Source organism: Sceloporus occidentalis, unplaced genomic scaffold (genome assembly GCF_023333645.1).
Source record: "Sceloporus occidentalis isolate IW3139 unplaced genomic scaffold, rSceOcc1.0.p SCAF_232, whole genome shotgun sequence".
Lineage (NCBI taxonomy): Eukaryota > Metazoa > Chordata > Lepidosauria > Squamata > Phrynosomatidae > Sceloporus > Sceloporus occidentalis.
In genome coordinates this window covers 1,042,455-1,063,406 of record NW_028317212.1, presented here as the reverse complement: position 1 = coordinate 1,063,406, position 20,952 = coordinate 1,042,455, and the positions used below count along the sequence as shown (strand labels likewise).

Below are 20,952 nucleotides of genomic sequence, written 5' to 3'. Positions count from 1 at the left end.
ACTTTTTTGTGTCTCACATTATACGGGGCGAGCAGAGCCTTTCCTGGAGTCAGCCCCGTCATAATACAAAGTGACGCCAGGGGGACAGGAGCTTTAACTCTACTGCCCGCTGCAAGAGCACGAAGGACAACACCTAACGGACACACGACCGTTCAAACCGCGGGGTCACGCCAAGCCCGGCCCTTAAAATAACATGAAATGGATCAGATACCCAGCGCAGATGGGGTTAATGTTATAAATGACTATTGTAGCTGATTTTTAATGGAATCTCTTCATAGGCCCTTTATCACTCCCATCGCTCCTGTGTCCCAATGGCCCTTTATCACTCCCATGTCCCAATGGCCCTTTATCACTCCCATCACTCCTGTGTTCCAATGGCCCTTTATCACTCCCATCACTCCTGTGTCCCAATGGCCCTTTATCACTCCCATCACTCCTGTGTTCCAATGGCCCTTTATCACTCCCATCACTCCTGTGTCCCAATGGCCCTTTATCACTCCCATCACTCCTGTGTTCCAATGGCCCTTTATCACTCCCATCACTCCTGTGTCCCAATGGCCCTTTATCACTCCCATCACTCCTGTGTCCCAATGGCCCTTTATCACTCCTGTGTCCCAATGGCCCTTTATCACTCCCATCACTCCTGTGTCCCAATGGCCCTTTATCACTCCCATCACTCCTGTGTCCCAATGGCCCTTTATCACTCCTGTGTCCCAATGGCCCTTTATCACTCCCATCACTCCTGTGTCCCAATGGCCCTTTATCACTTCCATCACTCCTGTGTCCCAATGGCACGTTGTGTTTGCTGATCAAAGTTTAAGTTTAAAAGGCGAATGGTTAGAAAACCCTTTTATAATTATATTACAGACATGAAAAGAGCTCAGTGACCCCAAACTTTTGAACGGTTGTGTATGTATCAAATGTCATAACTTCTACACTACGTGCTTTAATTTAGTTGTAATTTTACCGTTTAAGCAGCGATGGTAACGCGTGTTCCGTTTCATTTACAGGATCGACTTTTTTCTGAAAAAATGCCGCACAAATGTTTATAGACGACAAGAACGTTTTTTTGTGAGAGGGGATGTGAAGGAAACCGGAGTAGAAATGTTACAACAAGAAGCCAGAATCTAACACTAGAGAGTTTTACTTTACTCAGGGGGTGGTAGATAAGTGGAGCAACCTCCCAGCAGAAGTGGTAGAGGGTAATGCAGTGAGGGGATTAAACATGCATGGGATAGACATACGGCTCCTGAATCTAAGACGAGACCAGCGGCTGATTAAGGTTTGAGTCTTAGGTTGTAAAGGTACGCCGCGAGCAGTAAGGATGGGATCCGGACCGCGCAGCTCGTCCTCCGGGGCAGCATGAGAAAAAAAAAAAAAAAGAGAGAAGAAAATACGGCATCCGGTGAGAGAGCGGATGAACCGGGTAAGAGAAGCGCTTTGTACGCAGGGAAGAAGAAATAAAGGTGACGAGAAGCCGATTCCCTGGCGTCATTCTGTGAAGCGCTAAGGTGCTGCTCATCGGCCCCCCGGGGGAGTAATCTCTCTATCACCCCCCCCGTTAATCCGCTCCGGAGCGGGGCGAGGCGCCGGCCGCCGTGTTTTACTCACCTCGCCAGCTCTTTGATTAGATTAGCGATGCGCCTCTTGTCTTCCGGGCACAGATCCTTCAAAGACGCGCTCTGTGCGCCTCCGTCCTCACGAGCCGCCTGCGGGGACAGAACGGCTCAGTGCAAGCGATTCCAGAACGCAAGAAAAAGCGGACCCTAAAGAAAAGCGCGAGCAGAACTACAGGGAATCAGACCCCCAAACCGCACTGAGCTTCTCCTGAGCTGGCCCTGTACAGTGTATAAATCAGCCCCAGCAACACCTCCCAACGCCCCCCAACCCCAGCGAGCTTCTCCTGCAGTAGAACGGAGTAACGCGATTGGACATTTTTCTTTAAACAGCAACACAACTCCTACACGGTAACTACAAGTACATAAAAACAACAAAAATCACCATAACCACATAATTTCTATTAAATAAACGAGTAAGAGGATGCTTTGAATGATTCTATTACTCGGAGCGACATCAGAGTACATTACCAGGGAAAGGGCAGACACTGATAAATGTAAAGTAACGCATCCGAGGGGCAAAAACACGCATGCTATGCATGAACTCCGACTGGGGTGCTCAGCGCGTACCGGGAAGGTCATCCGGATTAAACTGGTTTTAGGCTACATGTAGCAGTGATGTATCTAGACCTGGGGCGGCTGGTCCTGGTGGGCGACCCTGCCCCTGACACTGCGTGCCCAAGGTTCAGGTTTACCCGCAGTCACGGTACCTGCCGTTCTTGCTCCCGTTGGAAGCTTTGCATCAGATTCACTACGTCCGCCGGGGAAGGAGTTCGCCCTTTCGGCCGGCTGTCTTCCGTCTTAGAAACTCGCCTCAAGTTGCCTTCTCTGGAGAGTCCTGAATGATTGAAGAAGATTTATAAGAAGATCAGTTTCCATGAATAAAGAACACGAGAGCCTCGGACAGCCGCGCCGGCCATCAGCAAACGACAGGCTACGGAAAACGTAGCGACCACGGCCACCAACACGTTCATAACAGGGTCACAGAATGACACGCGCACAATCACGCATGCGCACAGGTGGCCAAACAGAGACGATTGAGTGGGCTGTGCAGCCACAATGTCTAAACACGCAAAGTTTGCAGAAATCAACTGCCTCAGAGACCGTGCCGACGCGGTATAAGCTACCTTGGGTGTTGCTGCTGTTCTGCGTGCCGTGTGACTTATGACATTAAACTGTCTTCAGCCGCCTCACCTGCTTAGTGAGTTTGGTTGCTCCTCACCCAGCTTTATTCGTCCTGCACAGCTGTTTCTGGTTATTAATGATTGTGTTTCAACAGACATTAAACTGATGATCGTTAGCGCCTGTTTGGTGTAATTAACCTAATGCATAACCCCGGACTTTATGTGAGCGCACCTAGACGGACGGACGCAAAGCGTGGACACGACAAATATTGATTGAGATTTTACTTCTGTTCACTCACTCTGGATTTCGCTAAATAACAAAGACAAATATTAGCGCGTTTGGGGTTTTTTTTTTTGGTTGACTTACTTTACAGCATTTTTGACACCTGCCTAAAACCTTCGCACAGTACTGTGTATATAAGCTGATTGGTACACAAGCCACTGATCCACTACAGGGGGTAGAAAGGGAGTGTGGCGTTACCGCGCCTTTAACCCCTTCACAACACATTCTCCTTCACGGGGTTTAATTTGCTCAACTCTAAAAATCGGGTGGCTAGGAAGGTCACCAAAATGAGCAGATTGTACATTATCTGCTTAATTTGCACGCTTTCTTTTTAAAATTTATCACCAATGCAGACCAGCGATTACAAATACAGCGTACACGGCCGTTCAAAAGTTTGGGGTCACTGAGCTGTTTTCATGGGAAAACAAGAATATTTCTGGCTGTAACATAATTACAAAAGGGTTTTCTAACCATCAATTAGCCTTTTAATCTTAAACTTGGATCAGCAAATACAGCGTGCCATTGAAACACAGGAGTGATGGGAGTGATAAAGGGCCATTGAAACACAGGAGTGATGGGAGTGATAAAGGGCCATTGGAACCCAGGAGTGATGGGAGTGATAAAGGGCCATTGGAACCCAGGAGTGATGGGAGTGATAAAGGGCCATTGGAACACAGGAGTGATGGGAGTGATAAAGGGCCATTGGAACACAGGAGTGATGGGAGTGATAAATCCCTCTGTACGTCTATGAAGAGATTCCATTCAAAATCATCCGTTTCCTGCTACAATAGTCATTTACAACATTAACCCCGTCTGTGCTGGATTTGTGATCCGTTTCATGTTATTTTACTGGCGAAAATCTAGTTTTTTTTCAAAAACAAGGACATTTCTTAGTGACGCCAAACTTTAAAACTCAACACCTGTATACGGCCAAACACTAAGGAGCCAATCAGAATGCAGACAGCTCACTCACAGCCCAATCAGCAAATCATCAAGCGTTTTAACCCCTGCAGCATACCTGGGATGTAGACGGCCGGCTGATCGTCGTCAGAAGCTGCAAGTAATTAAGGAGAACAGTTGGGTTTGTAAATATATAGCGTGAGATCCCCGCGGGGCGGCGTACGAACATTACATACCCATCTCACATGTTGCAGCGGACCACGTTACACGCATGGGTGAGAACCACTTAAAATTACACGCATCCGGCAACAAATAGCTGACACGGAAAATTGGCCCCATCCGGCCCCCGGTCTAGTCTGCCTGTTTTTCCTGCTGTGACAACTGAGACCCTAATGAGATGACAAATAGCTCCCCACAGGAACATTTCTGTTCTTTCCCTACATGTTATGAAGCAGGCCCCGTATAATGTATAGTTAAATCAGTGAAGTCTCACCACATTAATTATACATTATACAGGGCCAGCTGGAGAAACTCACTGGGATTGGCCCCGCATCCACTAATCCTAAATCAGTAGACTGCGCCCCTATTGTATTATAGTTGCCATCTCCAGGTGCCCTTCACGCTGGGGCGCTGACCCGAGAGAAGGGTGGGCTTCACCGGGGGCTCCTCATGCTGGGCACAGCATGAGAATTATAGGAGTTAACTTTGATAGTAATACGTTGTATATGTGTGACAGTTGGCTTACAGTGATGGGTGTTTAGGCCCAATAAATACCACAAAGATGTGGGTGGCTCTACGCTGTTCTAGATTGTCAGCTCTGAGTCCAGCTTCCTCTTTAGCGTTTGTTTTGCGTCGGCTGCACTTCCTGCCCTCCCTGTATCCGTATTCACAGCAGCACACGCAGACATGCTACAGAAACTGCCCCAAATGCCCCCCACACACCCGCTGCCACCCAAAGCCAAGCAAAAGATACCATCCAGGCTCCAGTAACCAGCAGCTCCTTCCCCAGCAACATCCGCCATCTTCAAACAACCGCCACCCCCAGCAGCCACAGCAACAACCAAGGCAGCCACGCCTAGCAGCGGCGCTGCCTGCGCTCATTGGCTGGCCATGTTACAACCCTGGCGTTCTATTAGCTACTCGATCTGTCAATAAGAGAAAGACGTTGGTGACATCACCTCATCGCCGACATGCCTCATGGGAAGTGTAGTTCAACGTGCTTCCGGCGCCTCACTGATGGACGCCCTTAAACTACAGGTATCGCAATGCAATGCGCGCCCGGAAGTCAGGCTGGGCCGCTGATTGGTTAGCGATCCAGATGTACAATTACCGACATGCAGCGCCGGGGTTGTATATCCTGGTTACAGCCGAGCTCTCTCAGGTGCTGTATGCGTTGGGTATGCTTTGGGTTAGAGTGGGTATAATATTATTAATACAGAGTCAGCAGCTGACAGGGCCCTATCATTATCATCATCATCATTATTATTATTATTATTACTACTACTACTACAGAGTCAGCGGCAGACAGGGCCCTATCATCATTATTATTATTAATAATACATAGCAGAAGGCAGGGGCTTTTCACCGTATATGTGGGTTTGTAATTTCCTACATGGTGATCGCGGTGGCTCCTTTAACCGGTGGTGCTCATAGTAAATATATATAGGAGGGCTGTATTAAGCCCTGGGCTGCCCTGCATTATGCATATCTTAAAAAAAGCGTCAGCCCCGATCTGTATAAACTGGTGCTGTTGTTTAAAAATCCCCTTGTTGTGAATGTTTATTGGATTAAGTGGCCGGTGTTACTGGGGGATACTGGAATAGTGGATACGGTTTAATGGGAACCTGGTAACCCGGAGAGGCAGCGTTGTGTTCTGTGGCCCCTGACCGCTCCGAGTCCTGGCCGTGGCGAAGACTTCGAATTAACAAAAAATCTTTGTTTAAGGTTTTTAAAGCAACATCCGACGTTTTAAAATGTGCGAGAAAACCGAGGGCAGCTCCATGCCGTCCTACACCGAGAAGATCACGTTGGGTATCTGCAAGATCCTAGGTAAGGAACTGCTGGAGGATGAGAGACGGATGCAACATCCGTGGAACGGCCTCCCGGCAGAAGTGGTAGAGGGTAATACAGTGAGGGTATTAAACATGCATGGGATAGACATACGGCTCCTGAATCTAAGACGAGACCAACGACTGATTAAGGTTTGAGTCTTTCCAGCAGGACAATCAGCAGATTCTATGCTTCAATGACCAGATACTTTTAACTTATTTAACCTTTACTTGGTTTCATATATATATATAATAAAAAGAAACCCATATATATTGTGATTTATATATAAACTGAAAGAGTATTCTATAACTATACATTATACAGGGGACGGCTTGCTGATTTATCTATACATTATACAGGGGGCGGGCTCGCTGATTTATCTATTACAGAGGGCCGGCTTGCTGAGTTATCTATACATTATACAGGGGGCCAGCTCACTGATTTAACTATACATTATACAGGGCAAGCTCCCTGTTCTTCATAACATGTAGATAACAAAACATGTTATAAAATTCTCAGAAACTTTTGGGTCTGATCGCCAGAACTTTAAGGCAGAGTCCATGTCTCCATGATACCAACCAACTCTCCTGAATTAATATCCCTGCTTGGCTACACAGGGGCAGGCAGTTAAACGGCCGTTCCTTCTCGCGTGCCGAATAACCTGCGATTACGTATCGAATACGTCTGTAACGGATACAGAGAATCCCCAAATCACCTCCGACCATTTTGTTCTTTCAGAGGCTACTCCGGGAGTCACCGAGGTTACTTTTGAGGAGAAGCCCCCGGCGGAACGGCGCGTGATTATTAACTGGGAGCAGGTGCGTGCGCGATAACATACTTACTCCTCCTCTGTGCGGCTGAACCTATTTGGGGTCTCTCAGCTGTTTTCATGGAAAACAAGGAAATTTCTGGCAGTAACATAATTACAAAAGGATTTTCTAACCTTTTAAACTTAAACTTGGATCAGCGAACACAACGTGCCATTGGAACACAGGAGTGATGGGAGTGATAAAGGGCCATTGGAACACAGGAGTGATGGGAGTGATAAAGGGCCATTGGAACACAGGAGTGATGGGAGTGATAAAGGGCCATTGGAACACAGGAGTGATGGGAGTGATAAAGGGCCATTGGAACACAGGAGTGATGGGAGTGATAAAGGGCCATTGGAACACAGGAGTGATGGGAGTGATAAAGGGCCATTGGAACACAGGAGTGATGGGAGTGATAAAGGGCCATTGGAACACAGGAGTGATGGGAGTGATAAAGGGCCTCAGTACGCCTAAGATGAGATTCCATTAAAAATCAGCCGTTTCCAGCTACAATAGTCATTTACAACATTAACCCCGTCTGTGCTGCATTTCTGATCCATTTCATGTTATTTTTAAAGTGGCTTTTCTTTTAAAAACAAGGAAATTCCTAAGTGACCCCAAACATTTGAAACATATATATATATATATATATATATTTCATATTCTTTAAAATTCCAAATAAAGTGGAAAATGTATATACATGAAGTGGATGGAATTCTCTGAGATTCCAAACAGTAACACTTTAACTGCTCAAAACAAGCCTTGCATATTGTATATTAGAGCTTGCAGCTGTTGCAAAGCGCATATAAAGCCATATAAATAAAATATAATGATCCTAATAATAATAAATAAAAATAAAATCCTAATAATAAATAAAAGTGAATAATGATCGTAAATCTATTTCTATGGAAACTTCCAGAAGCTGACAGTAGATGGCGCTGCACCCATTCACTTTTACTTCCGAAGCTTTACAATCCTTATAATCGGTGAAATGGATTAAAACATCTTAATAAAAACTACCAAGGAAGGAATACATTCTTTAGGCAGTTAACCCTTTGATCTATAGGCCGCTGCCAGCAAATGCATGGATAAAATGTGTTCGCTCTGTATGCTGTTTGCTCAGAGTTGGAAGGTATTGTGAAATGCGACGGCGCCATTTAATTGTCCTGTAAACGCGATCGGGTTGTCTCAGAAAAATCATGTGACTGCCCCATATAATTACACGTAGTAACACGGCTGACGTAGAAGTGTAGATTGCAAGCTTTTGAGACTAATATTTATAAAAATGAGTGAAGCATTTAGAAGAATGACATTGTGTAGTATTTCCCTGCTGTTTCTATACACATTATCGGGGCTTTTAGGGCAGTAGAACCCTGCGATCCCCTCATACCCTGCAAACATTCTGACCTCCTAGAAAAGAGGGGCATCAGGGCTTCTTCTGTGTGTATTATTATTAACTTGAATTTTTAATCCTTGCTTATTAAGGGCTAACATAGTCTGTGGCGATGTACAATTCAAATATAGGGCGGGGTTTAAAAATGCATATTAAATATACATTTACACGGAGAGAAACGGCAGGAGCCGAGGGCCTGGCCTGTGAGCTGCCATCTAGCGTTATGTCCCTGCATAAGCTCCTGGCGGGAATGGTGGGCTTCTGGGACCCCCTCGCTCGTCGGCTTACAATATGAAACCGTTAACCCTTTGCCTCCTGGTCTGGTACAGAAAAACGCCTGCAGTCTGCCGGAAGACTTGAAGAACTTTTACCTGATGACGGATGGCTTTCAGATGTCGTGGAGCGTGAAGCTGAGCGGTAAAAGATCTCGGATATTAATCATCAGCGAGAAGTAGAATAGAGTAAAAATGCTTCCCTTGGGCAGAAGCTGCAGCTCTGTAGCTACTCGCCTCCTCTGTGCGCCATAACGGGCGCAGAACGACACGCAGCTCTATGATACAATGTTTGGCAGTTTCAGAGTCATGACGGGGTTAAATTTTGCTGCGTATTTTTCTTCTCAGGGGTAAGTCTTCCTTGGCGATAATTTACGTTCATACCCAGGAAATTTCAGGGTTTTTGCCCCGAGTTTCAGGGTTTTTGCCCCAATCCCGGGCCGAAGGGGCAGATTCTTAGGGTCACACACCGAATCCTCCCTGTTCTACCCCGCAGTGATCATATAGAAGGCTCCCAGTTGGTGCTTTTGCTCCCGGTATGGTTGGTATCCCTGCTTGAATGCAGGTGACTCACGTTTATGTTTAAATAACAGCAAGTCCAAGTTTCCACGAGGGCCGATATTAGAGCCGCTTGGTTAACACATTTGGCGGGTGGCTACATAGAATCTTCACAATAGGTTGCTAAAGGGTTAATAATTGTCAGGGCCACTCATATAGAAAGTTCACAGGTATGTTTATGTCCTCAGCAGCATTTCCATGAAACATCGCAGCTCTGGTGTTTACCCCCCAGCTGTCCGTTTGGATAAAAAAAAGAGAGAAAAAATGATGTCATTTTTTGCCAATATTACATCATGAAGTGAACAGGAAGTGATTCTCTTTCGGTCACTGTGATGTCATGGAGCAAACAGGAAGCGTTTGGACTTCCTTTATGGAAGTCATTTATGGGAATACCATTTCTTTGACTAATTAGCTGATTTTAGACACAGATTTATTTGCCTGGTTCTGATATCGCGTTAGCCAATTCATGTGATCCGCCTTGCAGATACTCCGGTCCAGGTGGGCTCTATGGTAATTAACAGCATCTCCAACCTCAGCCGCCTGGAAGGGGCCTCTGCCTACTCCGTGCCGACTGCCCCGACGCTCGCCGACCTGGACACCGACCCTGAAGACGAAGGTATTTTAAGCCGAGGCTGGGAAGCTCTGAGTTCCTTTCATGTTTCATTTGTGCAGAAGGGAAGTTTTTGGGTTTTTTTCCGGCCATAATTTAAAACTAGAGGGTCAGAGGCTGAGATGGAAGGAAGTTTTACTTTACTGAGAGAGTGGTGGAAAAGTGGAACAGCCTCCCAGCAGAAGTGGTAGAGGGTAATACAGTGAGGGTATTAAACATGCATGGGATAGACATACGGCTCCTGAATCTAAGACGAGACCAACGAAGGATATGCGGCTGGCATACAGCGCGAAAACTAAAGCATTTTGATTTTTTTTTAAGTAACCACCCCCAAAAAATCTAGGCTTTAAGGTACTTATGGAATCGCACGTTTTTTGTTCTCTTTCTCCCAAACCGTTACAACGATGATAATAAATCTGCGTTATCTGCTCCCGGCGCCGGTAAAGTTCAACAATAATCTGGTTTTTATTTCCGGCTGTGCCGACCCGCCGGGAATTTAGTTATTTCCCTGTGTGTGGGGGTGGGGGTCAGTCGTGGTGCAGGGATGGCGATCGCGTGGGAGAACACGCCGCGGACGGCCCTCGCTGGTATTTGGCGAATCCTCTGTTCCTTCCTCTCCAGGCCGCCCGGAGAAGCCGCGCTTTGACTCTCGGAACGTCCTCTTCGAGCTGGATCCGTGCGACGGGAACGGAAAAGTGTGCCTGGTCTACAAGACGTGCGAAGGAGGTCAGTGAAAGCGAAGCGCGGCCCCCAAATCCGTGTTACTGTCTCATGCACCAAGCGGCCCCCCGCAGCCGGATAATGCTGGTTGTGCCGCATTCAGTCGCAGAGCTCTGTCTCCCAGAGGTGAAGGAAATGACTGCAATAAATCTGTCCATTAATGGCCACGGTGGCACCAGATTCCCCCCTGTTACAGGGTCACCGTACCCAAGGCTGGGTCCCCCTGTTTGAGGGCTGAGGAATCACCAGTCAGTCCCTCATACGGATCGCACTCAGCTATCCACGGATCATCCAGACCACCATTCGTAGTAAACCAAGAAGAACTCTCTTTATTACAAACACACAGAATTTATATACAATCTCAATGCAATGAGTACCGAACCCAACCCCCAATCCCATCAGCCACATCCCATCACAAATCCCATCAGTATACAGGGGATGTATCAGGTGAGGGGATTACAGAATACAATGGGTTCCCCCACCTGTGTTATCCCCCCTGTAGTGCGGGGGCCGTCTGGGCAGACAGGGCTGTGTTGGCTGATTAAGAGCCCCAGCCAGATTATAGGATCGTCTCTTTGAAGGCTGGGGCTGAAGCCACATCAGTCTCTGGGCCGGTTACACAATAATATACAATATAATATATTACGAGATACGGAACCGGACACAAAAGTGCTCCGTGACCCGGCTAAACTTCATATGACACATGAGCCAGCTAGCCTGGCCCTGTCACCCCCCCCCCCCCCCAGTCTTTCTTCAGGGGCCACAAACCACAAAGAGCTTTGCGACCCGTAAGGTTCTTCCACCTCCCGGAAAAAATTATCTCTGGAGGACCCGATTCAAAGGGGGCCGTGTCTGGTGCCGTAAATCAGATCCAAATACTTACATTATAAAAAAAAAAATATCGTGAAAAATATATATTTTATATATTATAGAAAAAAACAAACAAACACACGTATGTGCTAAATCTGTGATGGCGACACATCCGTGTGAACACCTCACTGGGGGTCTACGCTGCGGGGAAACGCGTGAGCCCCCGCCGTATATATAGTGCATACAGGGCTTTGGCAGCAGTTATGTTGGCCTCTCGCTGACAAGAAGCGAATGATCTTTTCTGATCTTTTCCATCCATGTGTTTGTTTGAAGGGTCATAAAAAAAGTATTTTATCGCTTTTTATTATTGATCTGCACTAGTCAGATAATACAGGGTTTGTGTACAGCCCTCGGCTCTCTGAGCATGATGGGATTTGTAGTTAATCTGTCAGATCTATACGTGTAGTCCTCTCCTCGGGCTGTAGAAGTTACGCTGCCGTCTGTTCTCTGACCCTGTGATTGTTTTATCCGCACAGAAGTCCTCCCCGATCCCGACATCTGGTTTCTGGACCGCGCTCTCTATTGGCATTTTATTGCCCGCACGTTCACCGCGTACTACCGGCTTCTTCTCTGCCACCTGGGACTCCCGCAGTGGCATTACGCCTTCACCGGCTACGGCCTCAGCCCGCAAGCCAAGGTAAGAAAGCGGCCATCGCCGTGATCTCCGAACGTGAACACGGTACCGCGAAAAGCAAAGCAGTGGAAGCAGCGAACGCGTGGCGTTTAGTTATCTGTGCCCTATTGTTAAGTTGCTGATTGGTTCAGGCAGCCTTTATAAGGGGGGAGAACTTCAGGATTAGACCTCAGCGTCACGGAGGTAAAATTAATTTATACCAAAAGCTGTGAATATAACCGTTTAAGTCAAGGTTAAGGTCAAGCGGCAGTCGGCACAAACACTGTGTTACCGGAACCGGCACACCGATCAGAACCATAACTGCCCCGTTCTCTGCCATTAATCTTACGTGTATGTATATATATATATATGTATGTGTGTATATATATATATATATATATATGGGTTTGGGCAGTTCTGTTGTTGGAACAAGCCCAGGTTCTAATGCAGTGTTTGTTCCGGTAACTCAGTGTTTGTGCCGATCGGCGTTTGCTCTTTTGCCTGTAGATCGTGTCTCCGTGATAAACCTCTTCACATACGGATAAGTAGTAATCGAGCGACGCATTATAAACAGCAGAACTAATCGCCGGGGGCAAATAACAATAATGTACGTACATAGCAACGCTCCACTCTCTCCTTTGTTTCTGCCAGCAATGGATGAACATGTACAGACCCATCGCGCTCAGCACGGCTTCGCTGGCAGAAGACGTCGACTCGTTCGTCAACAGGCTGGATCCAAACAAGATATTTAAGAGCAAAAACAAGACTCCGTTAACTAAGAAGAAGCTGCCCCCTCCGCCTGCCGGAGCCCAAAAAGGATCCCTTGCTTCTGCCAGACCCCCCGGCCATTCAGCGATCGCCGCACGGAAGTAAAAGACGGCTTGTTCGGTCGTTTGGGGCGGCCGCTTCGTGTACCTGAAATACCCTTTTCTGTATATTTGGATGTTTCGATTATTTATTAATTTATTTATACAAACATTCAGCCTTCATACAATTTTATTAATAATTTCGTTCAAATGTATATATTTTGCGCTAGATGTTGTTGTGTGCGCGGTAATGATAATGGGAATTGTAGTCATATTATGAGTAAAAGTATAACACGCAAATTAACTGTAGTTTAAGTTACACAGCGGTGCAAAGTTTGGGGTCACTTAATGGAAAACAAGGAAATTTCTGGCTGTAACATAATTACAAAATGGGTTTCCTAACCATCAATTAGCCTTTTAAACCTAAACTTGGAACAGCGAGCACCACGTGCCATTGGAACACAGGAGTGATGGGAGTGATAAAGGGCCATTGGGACACAAGGGTGAGGGGAGTGATAAAGGGCCATTGGGACACAAGGGTGATGGGAGTGATAAAGGGCCATTGAAACACAGGAGTGATGGGAGTGATAAAGGGCCATTGAAACACAGGAGTGATAAAGGGCCATTGGGGCACAGGAGTGATGGGAGTGATAAAGGGCCATTGGGACACAAGGGTGATGGGAGTGATAAAGGGCCGTTGGAACACAGGAGTGATGGTGAGTGATAAAGGGCCATTGGAACACAGGAGTGATGGTGAGTGATAAAGGGCCATTGGAACACAGGAGTGATGGGAGTGATAAAGGGCCATTGGAACACAGGAGTGATAAAGGGCCATTGGGGCACAGGAGTGATGGGAGTGATAAAGGGTCTCTGTACGCCTATGAAGAGATTCCATTAAAAATCAGCTAAAATAGTCATTTACAACATTAACCCATTCTGCGCGGGATTTCTGATCCATTTCGTGTCATTTTAAGGGACAGGCTTGGCTTCTCTTTTAAAAACAAGGAGACGTCTAAGTGACCCCGCGGTTTGAACAGTCTTGTGTGTATATAATATATATATATATCTATAATGTGTGTGTATATACAGTCATTTCTTCAAATAAATGAGGGCAGAAAGAAACCCCAAACAGGACATGGAAGCTTTCTGCGCAGCGTAGATGGAAAGTAGGTCGATTCGGCCCCCGTCTAGTCGCCCGTTTCTCCTGCTGTAAAGACTCAAACCTTAATCAGTCGTTGGTCTCGTCTTAGATTCAGGAGCCGCATGTTTACTACCCTCACTATTGCCTTCTACCACTTCTGCTGGGAGGCTGGTTTGCTTATCTACCACACTGTAAAGTAAGATATTACTACAATTATGTCTAAACCTCTGCTGGAATAGCTCTGATCACAAAAAAATACTGTATTTGCTCGATTATAAGATGACCCCCCCCCCAAATCTGAATATTAATTTAGGAAAAAAAGAAAAAGCCTGAATATAAGACGACCAGGGCCCTACAATGGAGCCGACTGGGGCAACTGCCCCAGGCGGCACTTCAGAAGGGGCGGCACTTTGCCGCCCCAAGCGGTTTTTTTTTTGGTTTTTTTTGAAGCGGAGGAGAGAGAGAGGGGCACCGAGTGGTTTTCGCTTACCCGCTCGGCGCCCCTCTCTCTCTCCTCTGCGGCGAGTTTCCCTGTTCGGTCTCGGTGCCGGCTTGTAATGCAGAGCGCCGGAAGTGACGCGAATTTCCGGCGCTCAGCATTACAAGCCGGCACCGTGGCAGCACAGGGAGACTCGCCGCAGGACTGTTTAAGGGTAAGTACCGGCGGGGGACGGCATTTTAAACTTCGCCCCAGGCAGCGTTAAGTCTTCGGCCGGCCCTGAAGACGACCCTATAGGAAAAAAGTTTTACCAGTAAATGTTAATTCATGTAAACTATGTGAACAATTTGTTTTTAATAAAAGCTATGATTGAGAAAAATATTTTTTTTGTTTTTATTTCCTTTTATTTTCCAACCTACCCCCCAGTTATGCCACTCTGCCCCAAAAATGCCATATGCCACTGTGCCCCCTGATATGCCTTATACCGCCTATATGCCACTGTGCCCACTGAAATGCCTTATACCTCCAGATATGCCACATGCCCCGCTGGTGTGCCACTCTGCCCTCCCAGACTTGCCCTCGTGCTCCAGACTCCCTAGTGGGCAGTAGCGTACCTAGCGGGGGTGGGGGGGGGCAGTCCGCACCGGGTGCCGCTCATCAGGGGGGTGCCAACTTGCCGGCACACCTCCAGAGACGGACAGTAATGTCCGGCGCTGGAGGAGCAGGCTCGCAAGGGAGCGGTATCGGAGGTCTTTAACAGACCTCCGACTCCCTTGAGTGATTTTAAGCGGCTTAAAATCACTCAAGGGAGCCCGAGGTCTGTTAAAGACCTCCGATTTCGCCCCCTTGCGATCCGCGCGGCAACAGCTGCTGTGCACCGGGATTTGTTGTGAAGCCGCGCCCACTGAACCGGAAGAAGACAGAAGAACTGAAGAAGAGGAGCGAAGAGGAGGAAAAGAAGCTGTAAGGAGAAAAGAGGAAAGGTAGGAAAATATTCAGTGAGTGAGAGTGGATTGGTATATGTGTGGATTGGTATATGTGTGGATTGGTATATACGTGTGGATTGGTATATACGTGTGGATTGGTATAGGTGTGGATTGGTATATGTGTGGATTGGTATATGTGCGGATTGGTAAGTGTGCGAGAGTGATGGGTGTTATGCATACCATTTCCAATGTATTTTTTATTATATAATTATGCTCTAGTACATCATAACTCCCATCACTCTATACTGTTCCATACAGTGGCAGAGCTGGGAGACAGAGGCCTTGCACCCCCACCGCAGGACTCCTGAAAGGTAAGTGAACTTCAAAGAGGGAGAGGGTAGATAGTTAGGAGGGGGTAGATAGGGAGAAGGGAGTGAGACGGGGGGATAGGGGGTAGATAGGGAGAAGAGAGTGAGAAGGGGTAGGTAGGACAAAAGGGAGTGAGAAGGGGTAGATAGGGCAATCATACTCCTATCATGCCAAGTCTGCCGGTACATCCTGGAATCTGGGAATGCCTGGGCATGATAGGAATGTGATTGCTGTTAACAATCATATATATATATATATATATATATATATATATATATATTGTTATTTAAATGTTTTGTCCTATTTTGGTGTGTTACTTACTTTAAATAAAAGTGTTAGATTTTTTTTATGGTGTGGGGGGGTCATATTCGGTTTTTTTTCCAGGTAAATGCTGCATTTTCAGTTTCAGTCCAGAATTTGTTTCGGTGCATCCCTACTACTAATGAAGTGGTAGGCTTACACCACATCAATGTTTGGCTTAGTATATAGTGATAGGAGTTATGCTGCACTATTGTCAATGTCTGGCTCAATGTATAGTGATAGGGATTACGCTGTACCACCGTCATTGTCTGCCTCAGTATATAGTGGTAGGTGTTATGCTGTACAACCGTCAATGTCTGCCTCAGTATATAGTGATAGGTGTTATGCTGTACCACCGTCAATTTCTGCCTCAGTATATAATGATAACAGTAAGTGTTATGCTGTACCACCTTCAGTGTCTGTGCCGGTATATAACGGTAGAAGCTATGCAGTTTTAAAGTGTGTGTGTGGGGGGGTGTGCCACATACAGGATCCGCCCCAGGTGCCAAATACTCTAGGTACGCCCCTGCTAGTGGGTGAACGTCTTTGTGATGCACGTAGATATACCTCTGCTGGTGGCCGGCACTTTCACTGGAGCTTCTATGGCCGACCACCGGAAGGTCATGTGACGATCATAGAAGCCCCAATGGAAGTGCCGGCAGCAGCAGAGGATGTCCACAGACGCCCAACGGCTGCCAAAAAGGAATATCCAGGTCCCCTGTAGTGCTGCGAGGGATGCTCCTCTCTGGCATCGTCTGCGCGATGCACATAGACAACCTTCGCTGCTGCCGGTACTTCCGCCAGGGCTTTTATGGTGGAGCGCCAGCGTGACGTTACCTCCTGGAGCTCCATCATAGAAGCCCCAGCGGAAGGGATACACGTTATTTATAATATGTTATCGCAATGGCGGAGATTGGATACTCATATACCGGGCTGCATTAACTCACTTTCCATGGAAAGACACGTGACTGTACAACTTACGGGGGGTGGGAGGGGGCGCCCCGTGGCTTCCATCTACCGCAGGCAGCCTGTCCATATACCTGTATGGAAAAGGCAGCCTCAGTCATTTAGTGGATACATAGTAGTAATTATAATAGTGATCAGGCGCTAAATAATATACTATCTTATAGATTACTATTATACCAAAAAGAAATGTGAAAAACAATATAATTATAAATGATGCTGCAGACACCTAAAGTATAACCCCAAAATACCCTTAATAATCATAAAAAGATAATAAAGTGTTGCGCCTGAAATTAATATATGTGAAGGTGACTATTAATTAATTAATACACCAAAAAAATGTGCAGTAAAAATATAAAATAATAATACTTATATTGGCATTTCAAACTCCATCCGTTGTATCAAAATAATGTGTCAATATGTTGAAACAAAAGAGAAACAAAAGATCATAGTGCGTTCCACAAATACATGTAAATCAGGCGTATCACCTATGTGATGTTTCACTCACATGGAAATGAGCAATGAGTTTGCTCTGACTTTTTCAAGTGTATGGCAAAAGAGTTGCGGCTCCGTTTTCGTTTAACAAGTTATTTTGGAAGATTCTCTCTGGGTCCCTTCTTTGAACGTTTAGCCGTCCACACGACAAAAACACGGATCAAGCAGCATGGAATAGAGAGGCAGGGAGGTGAGATATAAATGCGTTTTTAATATTTAAAAAAGATGCAGCATGCTTACATTTAAAAACAGTCTCTCGCGTATCTGAGTCTCTCCGTTTTCTTCCGAAACGGGCGGCTTGCAGGTGTAACGCGATAACGATTCAACACGCAAACGCGTTTCGCCCAATCAGGCTTCTTCAGTGGTTTGTTCTCTCCTCCCTCCTTAAGTACTTGGTTCTGTGTGCGTCGTGTTAATTGTCTCCCGTTACATTGTATCAAATTAAATTAGATTAAGTAGCAATAGTACACATAACGATCCGATACAAGATAGGATGAATTAATCAATCAATTAAGGGTGTGTTGTATGTTAGTGCAAGGTATATAGTATAGAATTCGTTTGTCATCATATTTTGTACTTATATATTCTTTTTTAGATTTATATAATCTTGACAATTATAAAGTGCATTTCATATAGATTTATAACCTTTGTAACTTTTTTAGACCATGATTCCATAATTTATACATTTGTAAAAAATAAAAAGATGAATAAAAATAGAATTAAATAAGTATATATATATATAAATATGAATAAAAAAATATCTTTAATATACAATAAATACATATAAAAATATATAAACACAATAAATAATCAATATAATAAATATTAAATATGATGAATACATATATATGTGCACATAAAAAGTTTTAGTTCATTCCCCTCCATAATACATATGCATAAAAATTTGATCAAATTTAAATATATAGAATACATGTGTATATTATTAAGAGTATAAATCCTATAAGAGAGAGGAAAAAGATATGTATTTAGTGGATACAGCCCACATACTCCGGGGCACAGTCTGTAACATATGACATTGATGCGTGGAAAAAAAAAGTGCTTCTTTCAATTTTTCATCATATTTAATTTTTTTTAGAAAATAAACTGACAAGATCTTGTCCTGAAAAGAAAAAAAAAACAAGAAACTTGTGTGGGTTCACTAAATGGGAGAGAATTACAGCTAAACACGAGCGCCACCAAAGTGTCAAAACATCCTCGGTCACGAAGGGTAACAAAAAAAACCAAACCACAGTCTGGTGCTTAAAGGGTTAATTGTCTTTTATTACAACAGGGTTTGTTCTTCTGTTCAAGTATCCTCAACATTGTATCTATTAACAAGTTACAAGTATTTCTATGAAGCCCTTACTTCTTAACACTGCAGAAAGTCTGTTTGGAACAAACCACTTCGTGTTAGGGGGGTGGGGGGTGGAATACAACACTGTCATTTGTGAAAGCGGCAGCTGTATTGGCCCTGAAGATATTTGGAAGCAGGACAGAACACCCCTATGGTCTTTGCAGTGTGGTACAGCCTGCCCTGACTGTGATGTCATAGTGCTGTGACATCACAATGCTGTGATGTTCTGTAAAAGCGCATCCAGACACTCTGGTTGTTTCAGATTGTGAGCAGTAGCAGTACTGAGCATAACAGTTACCTGTCCACGACAGGCAGCGAAATCGCGATTTCTATTGACTTTAAAAAGACAAAATAGGCAGAGATTAAAAGGCCTTCATTCGTGTGCACGCAATAGCCGGCACATAGGTGCGAGTCTCTGCACCTGAACATCTTTGACTGACACCCGACAGGTACACGTTTCAGCCATCATGGAGAGCACTTGCTCCGGCACTCCTGGCCCTCGCACAAGCAGCAGAATAACATTCACGCTGTTTGTGTTTGGCTGGGCGCTGTTATGCGGCGGATCTCTACTTTCTGTCTATGGGTTCGCGACATGCCAGTCCGACAGCTGTATCACCTACAAGGCGACGGGCCCGGTACTTGCCGGGTTAGGGCTGGCATTTGTAATGATGGCAGCGTTTACTGCCAAACGAGAGAGGAGAAGGAGGGAATTAGAAGGAGACCCGACGGATCCAGATAGCAGCTTCCTCTGCGGGAAAAGCCGGCAGTTTGTGCAGTTCGTAATACTCGGGATGCTGTTACTGGCTTGCGGGGTACTGATTAGTATCCCAGGACTTGTGTTTCCAGCCTGCAAGCCGGTATCCAACACAGACAAACCCCCTAAAGTCTGTGAAACTCCCTTACTGCAGACAATCGTAATCATACTAATCGTCTTGTGTTACTGCCTGGCTATCTGTCTGAGTAAAAACCGTCGGGACGGCGACTCTGAGGAGGACCCCGAAGCCTGCAGATATCAGCCGGTTCCAAGGATGGGTGACGAAGTCTTCACGTTCCCGTCAGCCCTACCTCCAAACTTTGCAGGAGGACATGATCGGCCAATGAGCAGGGACCCTCCTTCCTATGACAGCATCCAGTTTGAAAGGGGCGCCCGTGATTCCGGCGGAAGCGACGGGGAAAACGTACACACCGTTCCATGGCGAGGGGGCCCGAGAGTAGAATACATCAACGAGCCTCCCCCTTCAGAGCCACCTCCAAGATATGAGGACATATACCCTTCTCAGCCGGATCCTGAAGAGAGTTCATCATCATCATCGTATTACTCGTTTTCCCAATCATCGGAGTCGAGTGACTATGAGCTCGCACCAGGACCCTAAACGTGGAAAGTCTGAACTATCGGAGGGGTTTTTTTTCTAACATTTCGACTCAGTACAGAGTTTGAGCCGGAAGCGTCACCCAAAACATCACATCTGACAACACCCAGGTCTGCAGATAAAGGACTGAAATCAGACCGGGTTTTTTGTCAGTGCCGGCACCGTACATGACGCCTGTTGAAATGTTTTTTTCCCCCCCGTGAGACTTCCACCTTAAATAACGGATAAATAAAATGACATCTTTTCATGGTTGCCCCTCAAACAGTATCTGTGTGCGTTTGTGTGCGTGTTGGATATACCGCGTGTACGAGGTCACATATTCGTATGGAATCTATAAGATAAATCTCTTACATGTGAAATCAATGTGTTATCTATGGCTTGGAGCCACCTCCAACGTATCAGACAGTTTCGGGTTGATACGAATGATCCTTGGGACCGCTAAGAATTGCCCTTGAGAAGTTGATCCCTCTTCCCCTCGCCCCCATGTAATTATTATGCTGCGGGGATCGTTCTCCCTGATTGTGTTCCCAAAAGTAGAAAAAAAATTTTTTTTCTCATTTCTTTCTTAAACTGTAATGCTTTAAAAACGAAAAGAAAAGAAAAAGAATCAGAATTGTAACAAATGTAACAGCCCCTTGAATGTAAATCTTCTCTCTTCTCCAAAGCGATCCCTCCCCCGAAGAACTCCACAGCGGAGCCGGATGGAAAGCCGTCTTGTTATTTCTAACCAGACAGAAAAATCCTCGCCAATGTCTCATATTATTATTCATAATTATTATTTATATTAGATTATTTGATATAGTGCCATCATATTCCGCAGCGCTGTACAATACACGTGAAGTAGAATCAGCTCTTTAAGCATCCCGAGTGCTGATTTCCGGAAGGTTCGGACCGGGCTGACATCCCAGTTCCTTTAGGAACAACCTGGCAAGGGTTGCAGTGGAGTGACTGTAATAGTCTGATTTAGTGCAG

General features: G+C 45.7%; 3 protein-coding genes across 3 annotated transcripts in view; 2 read left to right on the top strand and 1 right to left on the bottom strand.

Annotated features, from left to right (window-relative positions):
- The window catches only part of LOC149276681 (protein hinderin-like), a 32,470-nt gene extending 27,525 nt beyond the window's left edge, over positions 1–4,945 (bottom strand). Inside the window, exons 1-4 of the mRNA XM_089503432.1 lie at positions 4,897–4,945; positions 4,042–4,077; positions 2,327–2,454; positions 1,612–1,709 (exon numbers count right to left, since the gene is read on the bottom strand). Coding sequence (XP_089359558.1) covers positions 1,612–1,709; positions 2,327–2,454; positions 4,042–4,077; positions 4,897–4,945 — 311 coding nt within the window. The remainder of the gene's footprint in view (positions 1–1,611; positions 1,710–2,326; positions 2,455–4,041; positions 4,078–4,896) is intronic.
- A 978-nt stretch (positions 4,946–5,923) lies between these two features.
- LOC149276680 (tubulin polyglutamylase complex subunit 2-like) lies at positions 5,924–12,690 on the top strand. The gene is made up of 7 exons (XM_089503431.1): positions 5,924–5,972; positions 6,711–6,790; positions 8,504–8,591; positions 9,489–9,620; positions 10,236–10,340; positions 11,681–11,841; positions 12,469–12,690. Exons 1-7 carry the CDS (start codon positions 5,924–5,926, stop codon positions 12,688–12,690), a joined length of 837 nt encoding a protein of 278 aa, XP_089359557.1.
- A 6,588-nt stretch (positions 12,691–19,278) lies between these two features.
- LOC149276679 (transmembrane protein 171-like) lies at positions 19,279–19,983 on the top strand. Its single transcript, XM_089503430.1, has one exon. The coding sequence runs from the start codon at positions 19,279–19,281 to the stop codon at positions 19,981–19,983; it is 705 nt and encodes a 234-aa protein (XP_089359556.1).
- The last annotated feature ends 969 nt before the right edge of the window (positions 19,984–20,952 follow it).